This window comes from Lycorma delicatula, chromosome 2 (genome assembly GCF_047948215.1).
Source record: "Lycorma delicatula isolate Av1 chromosome 2, ASM4794821v1, whole genome shotgun sequence".
Classification (NCBI taxonomy): domain Eukaryota; kingdom Metazoa; phylum Arthropoda; class Insecta; order Hemiptera; family Fulgoridae; genus Lycorma; species Lycorma delicatula.
In genome coordinates, this window is record NC_134456.1 from 190,067,175 (window position 1) to 190,085,476 (window position 18,302).

An 18,302-nucleotide genomic window follows, 5' to 3' on the forward strand; every position below is an offset into this window, starting at 1 on the left:
GGTCGCTATCAATGTCTGCTCCAGGGTAAGTTTTGCAGTCAACGAGTTGATTTCTAAATCTTTGCTTAACCATGATATAATCTATCTGATACCTTGCAGTATCGCCTGGCTTTTTCCAAGTGTATATTCTTCTATTATGATTTTTAAATTGGGTGTTGGCAATTACTAAATTATACTTCGTGCAAAACTCTATAAGTCTGTCCCCTCTTTCATTCCTTTTGCTCAGCCCGTATTCACTCACTATATTTCCTTCCTTGCCTTCTCCAATGCTTGCATTCCAATCTCCAACTATTATTAAATTTTCATCTCCTTTTACGTGTTTAATTGCTTCATCAATCTCTTCGTATACACTCTCTACCTCATCATTATCATGGGCGCTTGTAGGCATATAGACGTTAACAATTGTTGTCGGTTTAGGTTTTGATTTTATCCTTATTACAATGATTCTATCGCTATGTGTTTTGAAATTACTCCACTCTCCTCCCTATCCTCTTGTTCATCACGAAACCTACTCCTGCCTGCCCATTATTTGACGCTGAGTTAATTACTCTAAAATCACCTGACCAAAAGTCGCCTTCCTCTTCCCACCGAACCTCACTAATTCCTACTATATCCACATTTGTCCTACCCATTTCCTTTTTTAAATTTTCTAGCCTACCAACCTTTTTTAAGCTTCTAACATTCCACGCTCCAACTCGTAGAATGTTATTTTTTAATTTTCTGGTTACCCCTTCCTTAGTAGTCCCCACCCGGAGATCCGAACGGGGGACTATTTTACCTCCGGAATATTTTACCAAGGAAGGCGCCTCCATTATTGCTATGTGAAAATGCAGAGAGCCACATTTTCTTGGAAAAAAAGCAGCTGTAGTTTTCCATTGCTTTCAGCTGCGCAGTACTCAGAGGACTGAGTGATGTTGATACGGCCGTTTAAGTCGTCCTGACTCACGCCCCTAACTACTACTGAAAGAGCTGCTGCCCTCTTTCAGGAATCATTCCTTAGTCTGGCTCTCAACAGATACCTCTCCGATATGGTTGCACCTTCGGTCCAGCTACTCTGTATCCCTGAGCACTCAAGCCCCCTCACCAACGGCAAGGTCTCATGATTCATAGAGGAGGAGAAGAGAAATAAAGAACCATAAATTATATTTTGATTAAGGTAGTACAATACTTGCACAAAGTTAAGCACACAAGAATTCTTTTGTACAGAAAAGTGATTGAAGTTATTAGAAGTTACTAAAATAATAGAATAACAGTTATGCACTCAAATTACAATTAATTATGCATTCTAATTACAAATCAGAAGTATGTTTTATGAATACACAATTCATGTCTAATCCCTGTTTAGATTTTAATTATATTTAAAAAAAAAGCATGAACTATTTTTTCGCTCCAGAACATAGACTAGATTTTTCATTCACCAAAAATATGATCACATTATCACACTTAAATACAAATACAGTACTCTTAAACCGTAGCCCTTGTACTGAACTGGTAATTCTGTAGAAGGTTATATACACTTATAGCCAATTTCCTTTGTGAAGGTTGAAACATTTTTACTTGATTGTGCCAAAAACAAAAATTTGTTTTTTCCCTAACATACAATTCAGTTCCCCATTTGTTTTCCTTCCGCATAAAACAGAACAACTGTCTTAAAACAAAAACTTCATTCAAAACAACTTGAATAAAACATTTTCTAAAAATTCCTTATTTTTTAACATGAACTAACTTCAAAAATAAAAAAATTGGGCTATAAAGAGATTAAAAAACCTTTAATAGAGAAAATATATTATGATCTGATTAAATATATGGATACTTGAACTTTGAATATATAAAGTTTGAGGATACATAACTTTTTTTATCAGGTATACATACAAATTTAGCCTATTAAGTTTTTTGTTTGTTGATTCTCTTTAAAAAATTTTTTTAGGTACATCCAAAAACTTTTAAGTCTGCCAAAATTTCAAATTATTAAATTTTCCATTTTTTAAATTGACATCTCTTCCCAATTGTAAAGATATGTGACACAATTGTACTTATCACAAAATCAATATAATTTAGGTTTATGAGCAGATCTTTAGATTTATGAACAATAATATTGTTAGTGGTAGGAAGATGATGTAAACTTTTCTGGATAATTTTCAGGTAGGCCAACTTTTATATGAAAGAATTTTTATATCAAACTTTTTTTTAACCTTAAATAAATTTTATGTAACTGACAACTCTATAAATCACATTTATAGAGTAGGTCAGTTACATAAATTTTGTAGTAGTAGAAATCACATCTCTGTAAAAAAATAACTATTAAATACGATAAGTAACAAATTATTAGAATGTCTTGATTGTGATGAAGAGAAACACCAAGCACATTATGAATATGATTTTTAGCAACCACTTCCTTTACAAAGTATATTCTCTGTACATTAAAACGAAATATTAAGTTTGATATATATATATATATATAGTGATATATATATAGTACTAATAATAGGCTTTGATATACCACCCAAAAAATCAAAGCATGTTTTTTAATTGAAATATTTGGAATATATTTTTGCAGATCCTATATTACCTGCCATTATTTTTTAAGGACTGTCGAGTTTTTTGTGATAAAAGAGATTGGACAGTTATTTTTATTAGTTTTAACCAAAAAACTATTACACAAATTTTAATTTCCAAAAACTATTTCTATGTTATCTGTTATAACATATGTTTAAAAAAACATACGTTTTTTTTTTTTTTTTTGTGTAATACTGAATCTGTTTATAATTATTTCTGTTCATATTCAGAGAAAATCAGGTAAGATTTCTTTTTCTTACAAATTTCTTCTTCTTGATTTTGGCCTCTGAAAGACCACATTCTGATGTTTAGCTTCTTTGCAATTTTCTCTTTTCCCAATACTCTTATTCTTTGAAGTTTCTGTTTTTTTCTTTCTTTCAACCATTCTTGAGTACAATTTTCTATTTTCTTGAAAACTCTGTATTGATCCAATTTTCTCTTTATAAACTTTTCTGTCTGAGATTTTTGGTTTTTTGTTAGATTTTAATAAATATCTTTCTTACAATTAATTTCACATTTACTTTTATAAAACAATTGTTTTGTCTTCTTTTTTTCGTTGTTATTAAATCTTCTGTGTTGGCAAATTTCTTCATTATATCTCAGCCTGCAATTGCTGTTTCCATAAACTGGGACTAGAATTTTCAAAATTATTGTTACTATATATTTTTTTTAACTCATGTTTATTTTAAATGCCATATATTGAAAGCCCTTTTATTATTTTGATACATTACTGTATGTGTATGATTATATGGTAATACCTTTCATTAGTCTATTCATTAAAAAGCAAATAAAACTGTCAAATTGATTAAACTGTTCGAATTATGTGTATTCAGTTGGAATAAAATAAAAAGAATATAACAAACGTAATAAAGAAAAATAAAAAGATATTGATGTAACAATTATTCTGACCACTTCTTATGTAAGTGACTACTTTTATTACTTCCACCTGATTTCAGATGACAGTGTAGATGTATTCTACTGTATATAATACAGATATAAAATGGCACCAAGTAATGACTGGAGAATGAGTGCCAATCAAAATGTAAATATTTAGTATTATAAAACTAAATATGCATTAACATTACGACATCTAACAAAAACACATAAAGAATGATACCAACATGAAATACTTCTATTTATAAATCTTTTAAATGGGATACTGTTCAAAAATGCATAATTATGTTTTTAGTAACTTTTTAAAAAAATTTCCAATTGCTCTTAATACGGTTAGAGACTTAAGACTTAGGATGATAAACAAGGTATACCTATTATTATTATATTTAATTACTGTTTGCAGCATAAGCAATCAACAACCATCCACTAATTAATTCTGTAACTGCTTACAAATAGCAAAAAGATGAAAAAAAAACTGAGCTTAATTTAGTATTATTCATCTCCTCTTTAAACTTTGTTTAGTTTGTACCAAATTAAAAACAAACAGTTTACAAATTCAGTTTCATACACACTTTATAAAAGCTTGAAAGTTAAAGAATTGAATGCTAGTTTTTTATTTGGAATGCACCATCAATTGAATTTTATTTATTGTTTTATGTAACATCTAACCCTTTTACTTTCTTTTCCTAATGTCAATGTTGCAATTTGTTCAACTAACAATAAGCAATCCCCCATGGCCCAATGAGATGAGCATAATACGTAAATGAGTGTAGTCTTGTACAGGCACAGACCAACCTGTCTTGAGATGGGTGGTTAATTCAAACCCAACTAGCAAAGTACATTAGTATCCACTTCTAGTATTCAAATCCATATAAAAGCAACTAACTTTGGCAAGGATTTGGATCCTAGAACCTTTGACTTTGAAAACCGGCTAAATAACTAATTTTCGAGGACGACTTAACCACTAGACCAGCCCGGTGGGCTGTAACTGTCTTTTTTTTATTGCATCCTTGTTGACGTAATGTAGAATAAAGAGTGGGTGAAAATATGCTTTAAGTTATGCATCATTGAGAAAGGAGAACGATTAAGGGTACATAAAATGCACCTCAAAAAAGAAGCCATACAAAAGGAACACAAAGGCGAGACAAATTAGTTTTGTTAAAATAATAATAATAAAATGGTTAGAAACGTGTAATAGCTGTTATGGAACGAGAGCTTCTAGTAAGGTTATTTGGAGTGCGCAATACGTAACATATTTTTACCTAGTTAACCTATGAATAATAATTAAGCTTCGAAATAAAAACACTTCAATATAATATGAGAATGACTGGGTGTATCTTGGGTTAAAATATTCTAAAGAAATCACAACAAACAAAAATATCTACGAATCATATACGCTATCAAGTAACGTTTTCGATAAAAAAAAACTTCGGTGTAATCTAGGAAAAGTTACAACGGGAGCAACGAAGACCTTACTCTGTAAAATAAAAATCATTGAAACCGTGATTAAAAATCATTTGGTTAACATTAAACATACATAACAGAACCTACGGTCGCATTGATTTTTCTACGTCGGTTAAAAAAAAAAAATCATAATACAATTCCTAGTTGAATGCTGTAACCAAAGATAGCGTAGGAAACACTCCTATTTCCGCTATTTCAGTTTGATACAGAAGATATTTGATGTAGTTTGAAATTTTGTACGATTAGTCAGCGACAAAAAAAAATGGAAATCCTGGTAAAATAAGCCGTTGCAGGGGGGATATAGTGATGAAACTGTATCAGATTATTTCCTCTGTTTCCATTTTAATGAAATATGATAATTTAAATGTATAAATTTTCTAAAATATAAATTACAAAAACAAACATATATCAAATAAAATATTAAATTTTCCTGTTCAAGTAGAAAAAAGTTCATCTTTCATCATGTCGATTATAATTGTTATTTCAGCATTAATAATTTTTTCAGAACCGGTAAATCCGATGAATTGGATACAGGAATAGATATCTAGGTAGCTGTGTACGTTTGAATAACAAACCGTTGAACCAGTAGTAACGTATGTCGAGGGAGTGTAGTATGGCGTTGGGTAAAGTATAATTTTTCGTGCAGTAGTATTAAATTCAATTTGGTCAGTTTCTTGTGTTGTTTATTATTATACTATGCCTAAAAATTTGTCTTAATTGTTTTTGATTTTTTTCTTGCAAATGCGTGAGAATGTCTTTGTGAATTTCATAGACAAGTAGCTGCATGAACAGTCAATTCAGTTGCATTCGTTGTCGATGATCTTTTCGATATAAGAAAAATGTCTGATAAAATGAAAGTTGCTATAAGGCTTAGACCTCTGAATGATAAGGAAAAAGCTGAAAATTTGCTTCTTCATTGGAAAACTGATGGTAATAACATCTTCCAGGTGGATCCTACAACTGGAAGACCTAAAAGTGATGCATTTACTTTTGGTACGTACTATTTACCAAACACCTAATATTGTGAAACTTAAAATGAATTTGTAATTTGACCATTTACCGTGTTATATTTTATAAATATAATTGTAATATTTTGTAGTAGGGGTTTTTTATATTTTATTTTGGACAGTGGATTATGGAAAATTATGTGTTGCACAATTATTGTTTCAGAGGTTTTACGGCACTAAATTTATATAAAAATAAACTACTTGAATAATGTGTAACAAAATATCTTCCTTGAAGAAGTTGTTTGCATACAGCCTTTTTTGTAATTCTTTAACTTCAGTTATTCAGAATTTAATATTTTTTTAATAATTCTGAACACTTTAATATAAAAGTTTGTTACATTGTTAAATTAATTTTGTAAGTTAAAATATTATTTATTTTTTTATCCATGTCGCTTTGTATGAAAATATATATTTGTGCGTTATATAGAACTATTGATTCTCTTACATTAATTTTCACTAAATCACTCGTGATCAGAATAAATAAAAACAACCATACACGAAGTGCATGTAGGTTATCGTGCTTACACATGTACCCAAAGACTCGGAAAATAACTTTTAATCATTTTTTCCTGATGTATATATATATAATGATTTTTTGTGTGTACTGGATAAAATATTTAATTCATCTATACTAATAGTTTACAAAATATTTTGTAACTATTAGTATATTGATGCATGTTCTGAAGCCCGTAAAAAAACATCAATTTATTTTGAAATATTAGGTAATAAAATAATACATTTTTATTTACCAAACTATTTGAAGTCATTCTTGTAACTATAAAAATTTATAGTCATTAGCCACTTGTCTGCTTTAATGTTACCAAATTATTTCATATTCAGTCGCATTTGTTTTTTACTAATCATTTTTATAATTTAAAATCTTTTTTGTTATTTTCTTTATTAAACAAACCTTAATACATACATGATACATCAACCTAGATATTTAGAGAACATTTTGACACAAGCTCTGTTATCTCTTCTATCATCCAGTTTTCAATAAAATGTTTAAATAAATTTTATATATATATGTACAATTAATATTGATGGTTATTGTAATACTTTTTCATTCTTGACAACAAATATCTGTTCTAAATTAAATGTTTTTAAAGATTTTTTTAAATTGTTTAAATTTATTTTATTTTAAACAAACAATTTTTACAAAATATAAAAAGCTAACAGAGTTATTGTGTAAATTATAAACAGTTTAAGAATTTATAAAAGGTATCACTGAGGATGGGCTTAGACTTTTTGATGAAAGCGTTTTGATGAAAAAAAATTAAAGGCAAGACTTTCTCTAATTCTGTGCTCTGTCGAGGCTGAAATAATATTGTATTGTTTATATAGATATTTATGTACAGAGGAAAAAATGGACTAAAAAGTTTAACCTAAATATATATATATATATGTGTGTGTGTGTGCGCGCGTGCACATGGACACACATGTACACACACTCAATCAATCAATCACTCATTTACTAAGTATTTGTTAAATAGTTTATCAGGGCTATCCATTTTTTAGTATTGTTTCCTGGATTATAATATATATATATTATTTAAATTAATAATTTTTTTTTTAATTTACAGACCATGTGTTCAATGAAAGTGAAAGTAATACAGTAGTTTTTGACAAAGTTGTTAAACCAATTGTAGATGCTAGTATGCAGGGATTCAATGGAACAGTGTTTGCTTATGGACAAACTTCTTCAGGTAATATAATCTTGAAAAGATGTAATTAAGAATGGTTTTTATGTCTGTATTTTAAGAAATTCTGGATTGATTGTCTCTGCCTTTCATCCAGAGGTCCTGTGTTTGAATCCCGGTCAGGCATGGCATTTTTCATACCCAACAAATTTCCATGTCCCACGCACGAGCTTATTGCTTATATAGCAATATCAAAAAAATAAATTTGGTTTTGATAACTGCTTCAGTTGGCACTTGTGATAACAAAAACTCTATAACAGAGATATATGAAACAACCTGTTCTGTAAATTTCATGACCAGGAACAAATCTTCATATTTATAATTGTGTAAAATATTGTGCAAGTTATATTTTATGTATTTAAAAAATAATAGTAGTTTACGATTTAAATTTTGATGAATTATGTCATCACATAGACAGCATTTGTGTCATGAGTTATACCAATCGCTTTGATGTCTTGTGCCTTACAGAGACGTGGCTGCAAGTTTATCAAAATGTTAATCTGAGTGACCATCAATGTGAATTCTCTGTTTGTTAGAATTAGCAGAGGTAGAGAAGTTTCTACTCATTAATTTGAAGCAGGGTTCTGAGTAGGAATTTTAGGTTTTACTCTTATGAATTAATGCAGTTACTTATTATAAGAGACCTAGATTTTCTATTGAAACTGCTTTCTGATGATGAAATCTGATATCTACATTTAGGAAAATGAAAGGGAAAGTTTATCCAGTTGATTAAAAAAGATCTAAATAGTAATTATTAAATAAATGAGATAAAATTATTCTGAAAATGAAAAAAAAAACATTTTGGCAAGGATGGTTCATTAATTGAACTATTTTTTTTTGTAATTTATGTTATAATTCATGCAGGTAGCTGAGGCAAATATATTGTGCACTGTCTTTCATAATGGTTATAACGGGGGATTATGGTGTTTATAACTTAAAGATATTTTGCCCTCTGCAAATAAGGTTGTCAGTTATCTATTAAAACTTCCTTTTAGGGTTTTCCCTACTTGTTTTAAGAGAGTTTTAATTTATTGAGTTTAAAGATGGATTCAGAATTATAGGTTCATTGTTTTGCTACCATTCATCATCAAAAATTCAGAAGATTGTGTTTAAGAAATTGGGGTGATTTAGAAGAAGAAGAAGAAGAAGCTGTTAGTTTGGTTTCTTCAGGAAGAAACCGGCAGTGGAGGTTGTTAAAATATTTATTGATAATCTTTAATAAACTTGAAAGTAAACTGAAAAAAGTAGTTTTATTTCTTTGACTTAAAAAATGCCTCTATATCATCATCCCCTTCTACAAAAGTAGAAAATATCAGGGTCTATTTTAAACTGGTTACATTTTTATTTAACTTGTTGATTGATATGGCTGCTAGATTAAAAATGTGCTAATGATTAAAATGCTAATATGTGTCCATTTTGAGTTCTCATTGGTAACTGAATGCTGACATTGTCAATTGCCAAAATTATTTCAGCAAGTTTTATTAAGAGCCAGTCAATGCAGTTGTGTATTGTGTTAAGCACTTTCACATAATTGTTGTTCTTGTCATGAGGCGAAGTTCGTTAATCTTGCATAACTCTTACAGAATTTTTTTTTTATAATTCATTGAAGTTTAACTTTTGATGCAATTTTCTTTATATTTTTAAATTATAGTTAATTCAGCCTTACTAAAAATTAAGTTTAATATTTGCTTATAATCCTTGGTACTTCATTACCAAAAAAAGTGCAACATTAATTTATTATTTTAAATTTGTTTGAAACATAGAATATAATAAATATGCACATAAATATATCCTGATAAAAAAAATCTACATGTATCTAATGCTATTAATATAAATATGTTAGTTGTATAATATTGCTGAAAAAATTTCCCTTACAAATCTGTGTGTTAAGGAAAAAAGGTTTTCATTTAAAAATATATTATGTTGTTGTTTATTACTCTCCTGAAGTGGTGTAGCAGAGCTGCTCTAGAAGGGAAAATATTATAATCTGTTCAATTTGGGCATATGAGGTTTTTACGAGAACCTGACGTTTTGACACCTACGGAACCCAAAAACTGGATGGAACTTTTCATCCTGCACAAATTAAATACAGTATGTGCGTGTGCTTTAGTTAGAATCATTGAATTAAATAAACAAAAAATTTTATATTTAAGTAAAATGATAAATACTTTAAATTAAGTTGTATTTGTATTTAATCCGCGCTTCAGAATTAACCCACAGTTGTAGGATTATCCCGGAACGCATCTTTAACCACACAATGGGAAAATCTTACAACTCTGTTGTCAGCTTTTTTTTCTATGCATTATATATTGATTTCAAAGCTGTCATAACATTATGATCACTACCCAGAAATTTCTCTAAATACATTCATTTTCAGGAGTGACAGTTTTTATTTTATTGTGGCAAGAAATATACAAAATCTTTTCATATTTAAAATCTCTTGGTTTTTCGGCAAGATGTTCATGGTGTTCAGTATATTCTCTAAACGCCACAAATTTGTATTGATCTGTGTCTTTTTCAATTCCTTTATCATATCACTTTTCAGAATGTAACATTTGGTATTTGTTATTGCTCAGTTCATGTTATCTCTTAAAAAGATTGGATGTATGTCGTATGTTTTTTTTCTCATCAACTCACTTTGCTTTCTATCTCAATGGTCTAACCACACATTTTAATTACATTATCTATCATGTGTACTATAAATCATTTTTGTCAGTTTTCTCAGTCTATTAAAATAAATCTGATGCTGCAATAATTAATTTAGTCCTTTTTGTTCATTTGCAGCTATTGACTAAAAATAAGCACCATCTTGTCATGTTAAAAATTATTTCACATTTTACCTAATCTTGAAATTTTAATGTGCTGGTTTTTATGTACAATATATCAGTACATAGAATCCACATTATTGAATGACACAGTATATGGTTTCATGTGACACAATTTTGGAATTGTCTCATAGAAATATTGTCCTCTATTGCTTTGTCTCATTGCCATTACATCATCAGTATTCTTGTATCTTTTCCACTTCAGAGTAATTTCCAAGTGAGGAAATGAGTAAAAATCAACTGGTGCAAAGTTGGTTGAGTATGATGAATGTGCTAAATTTGTTAAATTATGTCATACCCTTTGACAAATATGGATTGATGTTTTGGTGCATTTTGATGTAAAAGAATCCAATTGTTTCTAATTTTTCAGGATGCTTTCTTCTTTCTGCCACAAACTATCTTTTTTCCCATAAATGATGAAGAATATTGCTGTACATTTCTTTGTTCATTGTGTGCCCATTAGAAATGAATTTGTTTATGAACAAGTTTGATTCCTTGTGAATCAAAGAAAACTTACAACATAACTTTTACTTTGTTCCTATTTAAACAAAATTTTTGTCACCATACAGATGATGTTGATTTCTAGTCTGATAAATGGCAGTTTGTCTACGTGGGTCATACAGAATACGTGTCTCAGCTGCTATTTTGTTTTTACTTAGAAATTTTAGGCCTTGATTAGCCATTGTGATAAGGTCTACCTGTGTCATGTTAGTTTCTTTCTGATTTACAGGCAACATTTTTGGATCATTATTTTGACATACAAGATGCATGTGCAGATCATTATGGAGAATACTTCGGCAAACTTTCAACTAATATACCAACTATTGATACTACTTCCTTGACAGGTTTTCTTCAAGTATGTTGAAAAACATTTTCAACACGCTTAATATTTTCATTTATCAAGTTAGACTGTCGTCAACTATAAATGTCATCTTCAACACTAATACAACCTTCACTGAAGTACTATATAAATTGTAAACTGTTTTCTTCATTGCCAATTCATGTGCTTATTCAAGTAGTGATGTCTATGATTTTTTTTTAATATAAAAAAAAATTTGATATTTGTGTGCTGTTCACTTGTAACATTTTCCACTGCAATATACACAAACAAAACAAACAGTTTTACTTAAATAGAAGATATATGAGCTACTACATTTTGATATCAAGGTATAGTCCAGATTTATCACTTTTTAAAAAAGCATTAAGAGGACATCCTCAGCTCAGTTTTAGAACTGGTTTTGTTTGTAGTTTCTCCCAGTGTTACAGCAGATTTTCTGTTTCAGTAAGGTCACCAATTTTATTCAGCCCAAATAAATGTGCTGAAAAACCACTGCAGTAAAGTCTTGTAGAGAAAGAACAAACTTTAGAGATGGCCCCTTTTAACTTTCGGAACAGGCTGCTCTGGTAGAATATTATGTGATATCTGGACTGTATTGTGTGAAGTAACATTTCTAACTCAAATTCGCTAAGTAAATTGGTTGAAATCTTCCCCATACGTGGACATGTACTACCATGCAAAATGTGTAGTAGGGTGGTCCTTATTTTTGACTTGCAATTTTTGTTGGTCGCACCTGCTATAAATTATGTTATTATAATTTATAATTATAAATTATGTTATTAAAGTTATGAATTACAACATTGTGTGAAAAAATAATTTGTGCAAAACTTCAGGATGATTGAACAAAGGGAACCTGTGCTGCACTTGAGTTGAAGTTCAGATATTTCAACGATATCATGTTTTCTCTTCATTACAGATATGTATGCTTCCTGCAAAAATATTACTGAGTATTTTACGATGAAATTGTAACTTCTGACAATAATGATGCTTTCCAACAGAATCTATTGAAGTTTATAACAGTTGACTGTGATAGAGAAATGTTAGTAGCCATAAAGGTAAAGGACTCAATAGAAAGGCTACCTATTATAATAACATATGACCAAAGTGAAAAATGTTTAGAAGTTGATAAAGTATAGACAAATAGTGGAAGAGAACAAGCGTCAGATGTATTTAATTTACTGGAAGAATGAATTTATCCACAAGGGTACAAGCTCTTTGCTGTGATACAACAGCAAGTAACATGGGATGAGTCCAAGGAGCTTATATCTTACTGAAACAGATTGAGTGGGATCGACTATATTTTCCTTGTCATCATATGTTTGAGATAATTTAGAAATTGTTTTTGAAGAAAAAAATAGGAAAATCTTTTGAGTCAAATGACCATTCTCAGAGGTTTCAAAAGGGTTGGCCCGAAATAGATAAAATAATTTTTCAATAAATTATTTATGACCATTTTGTTTATGAAAAACTGGAGGATGTAGAAATGATATTCAACTTCTCCCTGAAAAATCTTCAATTTCCCTGAGAAAAACATCCAAGAGATGATTATAATGCATATTTAGAACTTATATATATATATATATATGTATATATATTTAGAACTTAGGTGAAACTTGGCTTGGAGGCAATTCATTTTGCATGCCTGGAGCTTTATCCCAGAGTAGTAGGTGGGCAAAGCTATTTATGTATTACAAATGTATATTTTTTTTGTGAATTTGTATTAAGTAGTGACTACATGCTAGGTATTGAAGATTTATGTATATTTGCAAATTTATTTATTCAACCATGCTTCAATGCACCAATATCTGAAGTAACACCGCAACAGGAAGTAGAATTAAAAAAAGAAGAATATAAATACTTTTGTATTATGAAAATTTAGCAGGCACTTTTGGTATCTTGCACCAGAATGTCTTTTCTTTCCAGAATGTCATAGTCTTTTTTTGATCATGATATTTTCAGAAACAAAAAGTCACATTTGGTAGAAAATCTAGAGAATACACAAATAGAAACTGTTGGGAAAAAATCTGTGATTGTAACACAGAATATTGAAACTTATTTTGAATTGAGGATGGATACTTATATTTAAAAAGAAAGTAACAACTTTTCAACTGATTAACCCATTTGCTTTCCTAAAAAAAGATCCATTAACCTGAGGAATGAGTCATTCTATGTAGCAGGATTGAAGATTGTAAAAAAACTTCAAATTGTAAACGATGTTGCAGGGCGACAGGTCAAAGTTGTAACAGATTACAATAATTTATTGAGTAAATTATAGTTGAAAATAGTAAACAATAAATACATCCTTCAAGTACTGGAGGAATATCAGAAACATCCTACTGTAATCAAATTTGATTTGATATTAGAATCATCCTACTGCAACTAGATCTGATTTGAAGGAATACTAAATTTGTTATTTTTATATATTCTCTGTAATTGTATTTTCATTTTATAATATAGATGCATGCATACGTATAGAATTTCGTTGTTTGATTTTTATGGACTGTATTTGAATTTTTTAATAAATAAAAGTGTTTTATTTATTTATTGAACAGTTTTATTTTGGGAAATAATGTAATGGGAGACCACACCTGATATGTACAGTAAATTTAACCATTAACTTAAAAATTTGAATTTAATATTGGAATCCACACAGAATTGCAATCACTGTTAATGTGAGGGTATTATTTAATTTTAAAATATCACTAATACTTTTGCAGGAAGCATATGTATGTGCAATAAGAAGAGATTGTGCCATTTTTAAATGTCAACTCAAATGTGTCATGGGTCCTTCCAGTCATTCTGAAATTTTGCACAGATTGTTTTCTCACCCAGTTCATAATTTACAGAGAATGCGACCTACAAAAATGATGGAAAAATTTCCACTCCCTAAGAATAAGGGGTCCTCTACTGTGTAGTGTTAGTAGGTTGGTTTTGTGCACTTTCCTATGAGGTTTTCATGACATCATGGTTATACACGACTGACACAGTTGTTTCATGTGAAACTGTCTTATAAGTTAACAGTGATCATAAGGAAAGATTATCATTTCATGACCTTTTCAAGATCTTTTGGGTTACAGCTTTTTGCGTTTTGTTAGGATGGACTTCTGAAGAGAAGCAACTTCAACTTCTCTAAACCATATTCTTATCTGTAGCAGCAATTTAAAACAGGATCTTTAGTGACAAATCTTTGTTTCAATGAAGTTGCACTGTTGAAACAACCCTGCTGCTTCTATTGAGCAGTGAAGCAATGAGGGACCCAGTTGGTTGAATGTTTCTTTTCTGCAAATCGTTTTTCAAACTATATAATACTGATGTTGAATCCTGTTTTAGCAGGTTTTGTTGAATCCTGTTTTCTTGCAGGTTGCTTGACTGACTGTCTTCTTCAATGAAGTTTAACAATGCTCAGCTATTGACCTTTTCTCATTTCCTGAGTTTTTGGTGATCATTTATGCCTACATGTTCATGAAAATGAATAATCCAATGAGAAAATGAACTGCAGCTTAATGCCTTGCTAGCCACAAACTACACAAAGCACTCAGAATTTCTTTGGGGTTTTTTTTTTTTTAGCCATGTAAAGTAAAATTTTTGTCATCTTGTAAAATCTTTGATTATCAATTATCATACATAATGTGCCTGCAGACATTTATGAAGCTCTTCAATTAAAAGTGGCATATACTAGGGGAATAATGAAGGCATGTACTAAATCCTTCTTTAACTGCAGATTTTCAGCGGGATTGCAGTTGCTACATTGTGAATTATTTTTTAAATGTTCTTTATATTAAAATGTATTTTATTTTAGAAGATTTGTCATAGTAGTTTTGTTAATGTAGAGGTAGTAGTTGTACTTCTATACATGCTAATTGAATGGCATATATTTTAATTTGCAGCAAAAATGTTAGTTGAATATCTAGTATAAATGCTAATGTTCTTTATTAATCATGTCATCCAGAAAGGTATAATTTTTGTTCACAGGTAAAACATTTACAATGTCTGGTACACATAAACATTTGGGAATTATTCCTCTGGCTATTAATTACATATTTTATTCTATTGAAAATACTCCTGGAAGAGAGTTTTTACTGAGGTGAGGTTTTGGTTTTGTTTATTGCAATAAAATTTTATTTCTCACATACTGTGCATTGCACTTTTTCTTTCTTGTTTTTAATTTTATCTTTTTCTTATTATTGTATTTGTTTGAATTTAAAACAGTTGAATTAATGGTGCACTGCTTTAACTGTAGTTTTAAAAAATTATCGCTTGAGAAATAATGTAATAGAATAAATGAAAAACATAGTTGAAAATATGTTAAATAATTTACTAGCTGGTATTCAGAAAAAATTACAAAAAAGAATTTAATGACAACAGATTAATCTGGCAAAAATCAATCAACAGACTAACAGAAACTTAAAATAAATATAGAATTCAATTAACATAATGTTTAAACTTTAGAGAAAATATGTTTTTTAAATTTTATATAATAATTTTCAGATTTTCAATTTTAATCAAATTCATTTCTGTTTTCTGAAGAATCACCTGAAAGTGTTTTTCCACACTATAAGTAACACTTTCTTCCCAAAGAAGGTAGGAATAAATCTATCTTTGCATTAGAAAGCAGCTTTTTGTAAATCACATTTTTGCAAAATTTTCTTGAATTTCTTTTCAAGCCTTGAAAGTTGACCTAATTTTTGTAGTCCATGCCCTTTTTATCTTATATTTTATTATCGTATGCATCTTTTATCTTTTTATTAGTATCAGAGCAAGACTTTTGTTAACAAAGCCTTGTCTATGATTTCATACATGATCTTTAAACAGCATAATATAGTCAAGTTATAATTACCCAGCCATAACTTGTTCATTTTATCAGTGAATCAGAATTTTCTATTCTGATTTAATTTTTTTTTACATGGTCTTAAAAAGGTGTTCATTATTATTTTTTTTATTTCTTGCAATTTTTTTTTTTTTTTGTATTTCTTGTATCCAGATGCACCTCAACCATTTATATCAAATTATCCTTTTTTTGTGGATCAAAAAACCTCAAGGTCATGTCAGAAAAATAAATATCCATAACTGACCTGAAATAAAACATTATTTTAGCTAATTCTTTATTATTTTGCTTTTTTTGTTACATGTAGTCTTTCATTATTTAATTCTTTATAACTACAAAATACCATGTTTGTGTATATATCAGATTTTTTTTCTTTCTTTGGACAAAATAATTATAATTTTTTGCAAAAAAAATTTTAATAATGATTTTATTTTTATAAGCGACAAATGTAATTTTGTTTCACTCACTGTACAAGTTTTACGGGCAGCACAGTTCCTTATCTGTTTAAAATATAGTAGATGGGCAAATGCATATATGCAGGCTCACAACTTTACACCCTGAGTACAGCTATGATAACTGTTTGTTGGTTACTTGAATTCTGAAGAAACTTCAGAATTCTCTGAAAGATGATTAAAAAATAATTTAAAATATTAAAAATAAATAAAATAAACCAAACTTAGATGTGCTTGTATTTTGAAATGAAAATTTAAAAAAAGGGTAGCAGATTAAAAATAAATTAGTATGCATTTTTCTTTATTGTTTGCATTACCTCCGTAATTATTAGTCTGTAGCATTTTTATTTTTATGTTTAAGGGTGTCATATATGGAGATATATAATGAAAAGGTTAATGACCTTTTGGAGATGAAGAAGAAAAATTTAAAACTACATGAAGATTCAAATGGTCAGGTTGTTGTTGATGTGGAGGAAAGAGTTTGCAGAAGTTCTCAAGAGGTAGCACAGGAATTTACTACTCTTATTTAATTATTAAGTGATTATTCTTGGTGGTTCAGTTATTAATCATTAACTGTTAAACTGAATTTAACAGGTATGAATTCTGACTTGGGTCTATTTTGTTAGATGAATTGTTTTTTTAGAGCCATACATTATGGTATGGTACATTAATATGCTATGGTTTTTTCCCCACTATTGTAATTTAGTATTCCAACTAAATTTCAGTGTTTGATTGGTTTGCATAATATTCCTGAAGTTTGGATGTGTTGTGTAGCTTTGTTGAAACTTACCTTTTGGTAGCTAGTATTCCCTTGATTGTGAAGCGTAGCATTAATGTAGACCAGGCCAGGCCTCAGATTATAACCTCCTTTATAGGAAGGCAAGCATTAATTGTTTTTCACTTTTGACACATTACAGTATTTATATTAATTGATTACATTAGTTTTAAGCTTTATTTTGTGTTAACATTTAATACAAGTGTTCGAGGAAAGTATAAAACTTTAACTTTGAAAGAAAAAATTAAAATCGACGCTGGTTATTCTGTGCAGATAATTTTAAATAAATGTGGTATAAGTAAGTGTACATACAAAAGTGTATGATACAAAAAAGATTTTGTTTTAAAACAAGATATATATATATCTAATGTTGGTGCTGTTATAAAACAATGAACAAATGCAGCAAAATTCAGTAATGTTAATGCTCCATTGGGGATCGAATTAGAGATATAGAATTAAGGATGGCTCTTTAAATTTTGACAGGGGCATTTCATTTCGAATTGGAAAATATTTGGGGAAAGCTTAAGTGCTGATGTTAGTAGTGTCGGACCATTTAGTGAAAAGCTCAAAACAATAATAGCTGATGAAAAATGTACACTCTCCCAAATTTATAATGGTGATGAAACAGGTTTATTATGAAGAGCAATTCCTCAGAATACACAAGCCTTGAGAATGGAAAGTTCCACGCTGTGTCGAAAGGTAAATAAAGAAAGAATTTCCGCTCTATTTTGTGCAAATGCAGATGGATCTCACAATCTCAGATCTGTTGTTGGAAAGGCTAATAAACCAAGAGCAATTAAGAATATTATGAACCATCTTCCAGTTATTTACCGAGCAAACAAATTGTGTGATTTACTCAGAAAATTTCAACTACAGAGGTCTTGAAAATTAAAGAAGAGGATATTAAAGGATTGTTGATATTAGATAATACTCCAGTTCATCCCACTGGTAGTTTTCTGACTAGTG

At 29.4% G+C, this 18,302-nt stretch overlaps 1 protein-coding gene across 1 annotated transcript in view; it reads left to right on the plus strand.

The window, feature by feature from the left end:
- The first annotated feature begins 5,612 nt into the window (after positions 1-5,612).
- Positions 5,613-18,302, plus strand: part of LOC142319526 (uncharacterized) — a 108,022-nt gene continuing 95,332 nt past the window's right edge. Inside the window, exons 1-4 of the mRNA XM_075356904.1 lie at positions 5,613-5,907; positions 7,505-7,627; positions 15,257-15,368; positions 16,923-17,061. Coding sequence (XP_075213019.1) covers positions 5,754-5,907; positions 7,505-7,627; positions 15,257-15,368; positions 16,923-17,061 — 528 coding nt within the window. The 5' untranslated portion in view covers positions 5,613-5,753. The remainder of the gene's footprint in view (positions 5,908-7,504; positions 7,628-15,256; positions 15,369-16,922; positions 17,062-18,302) is intronic.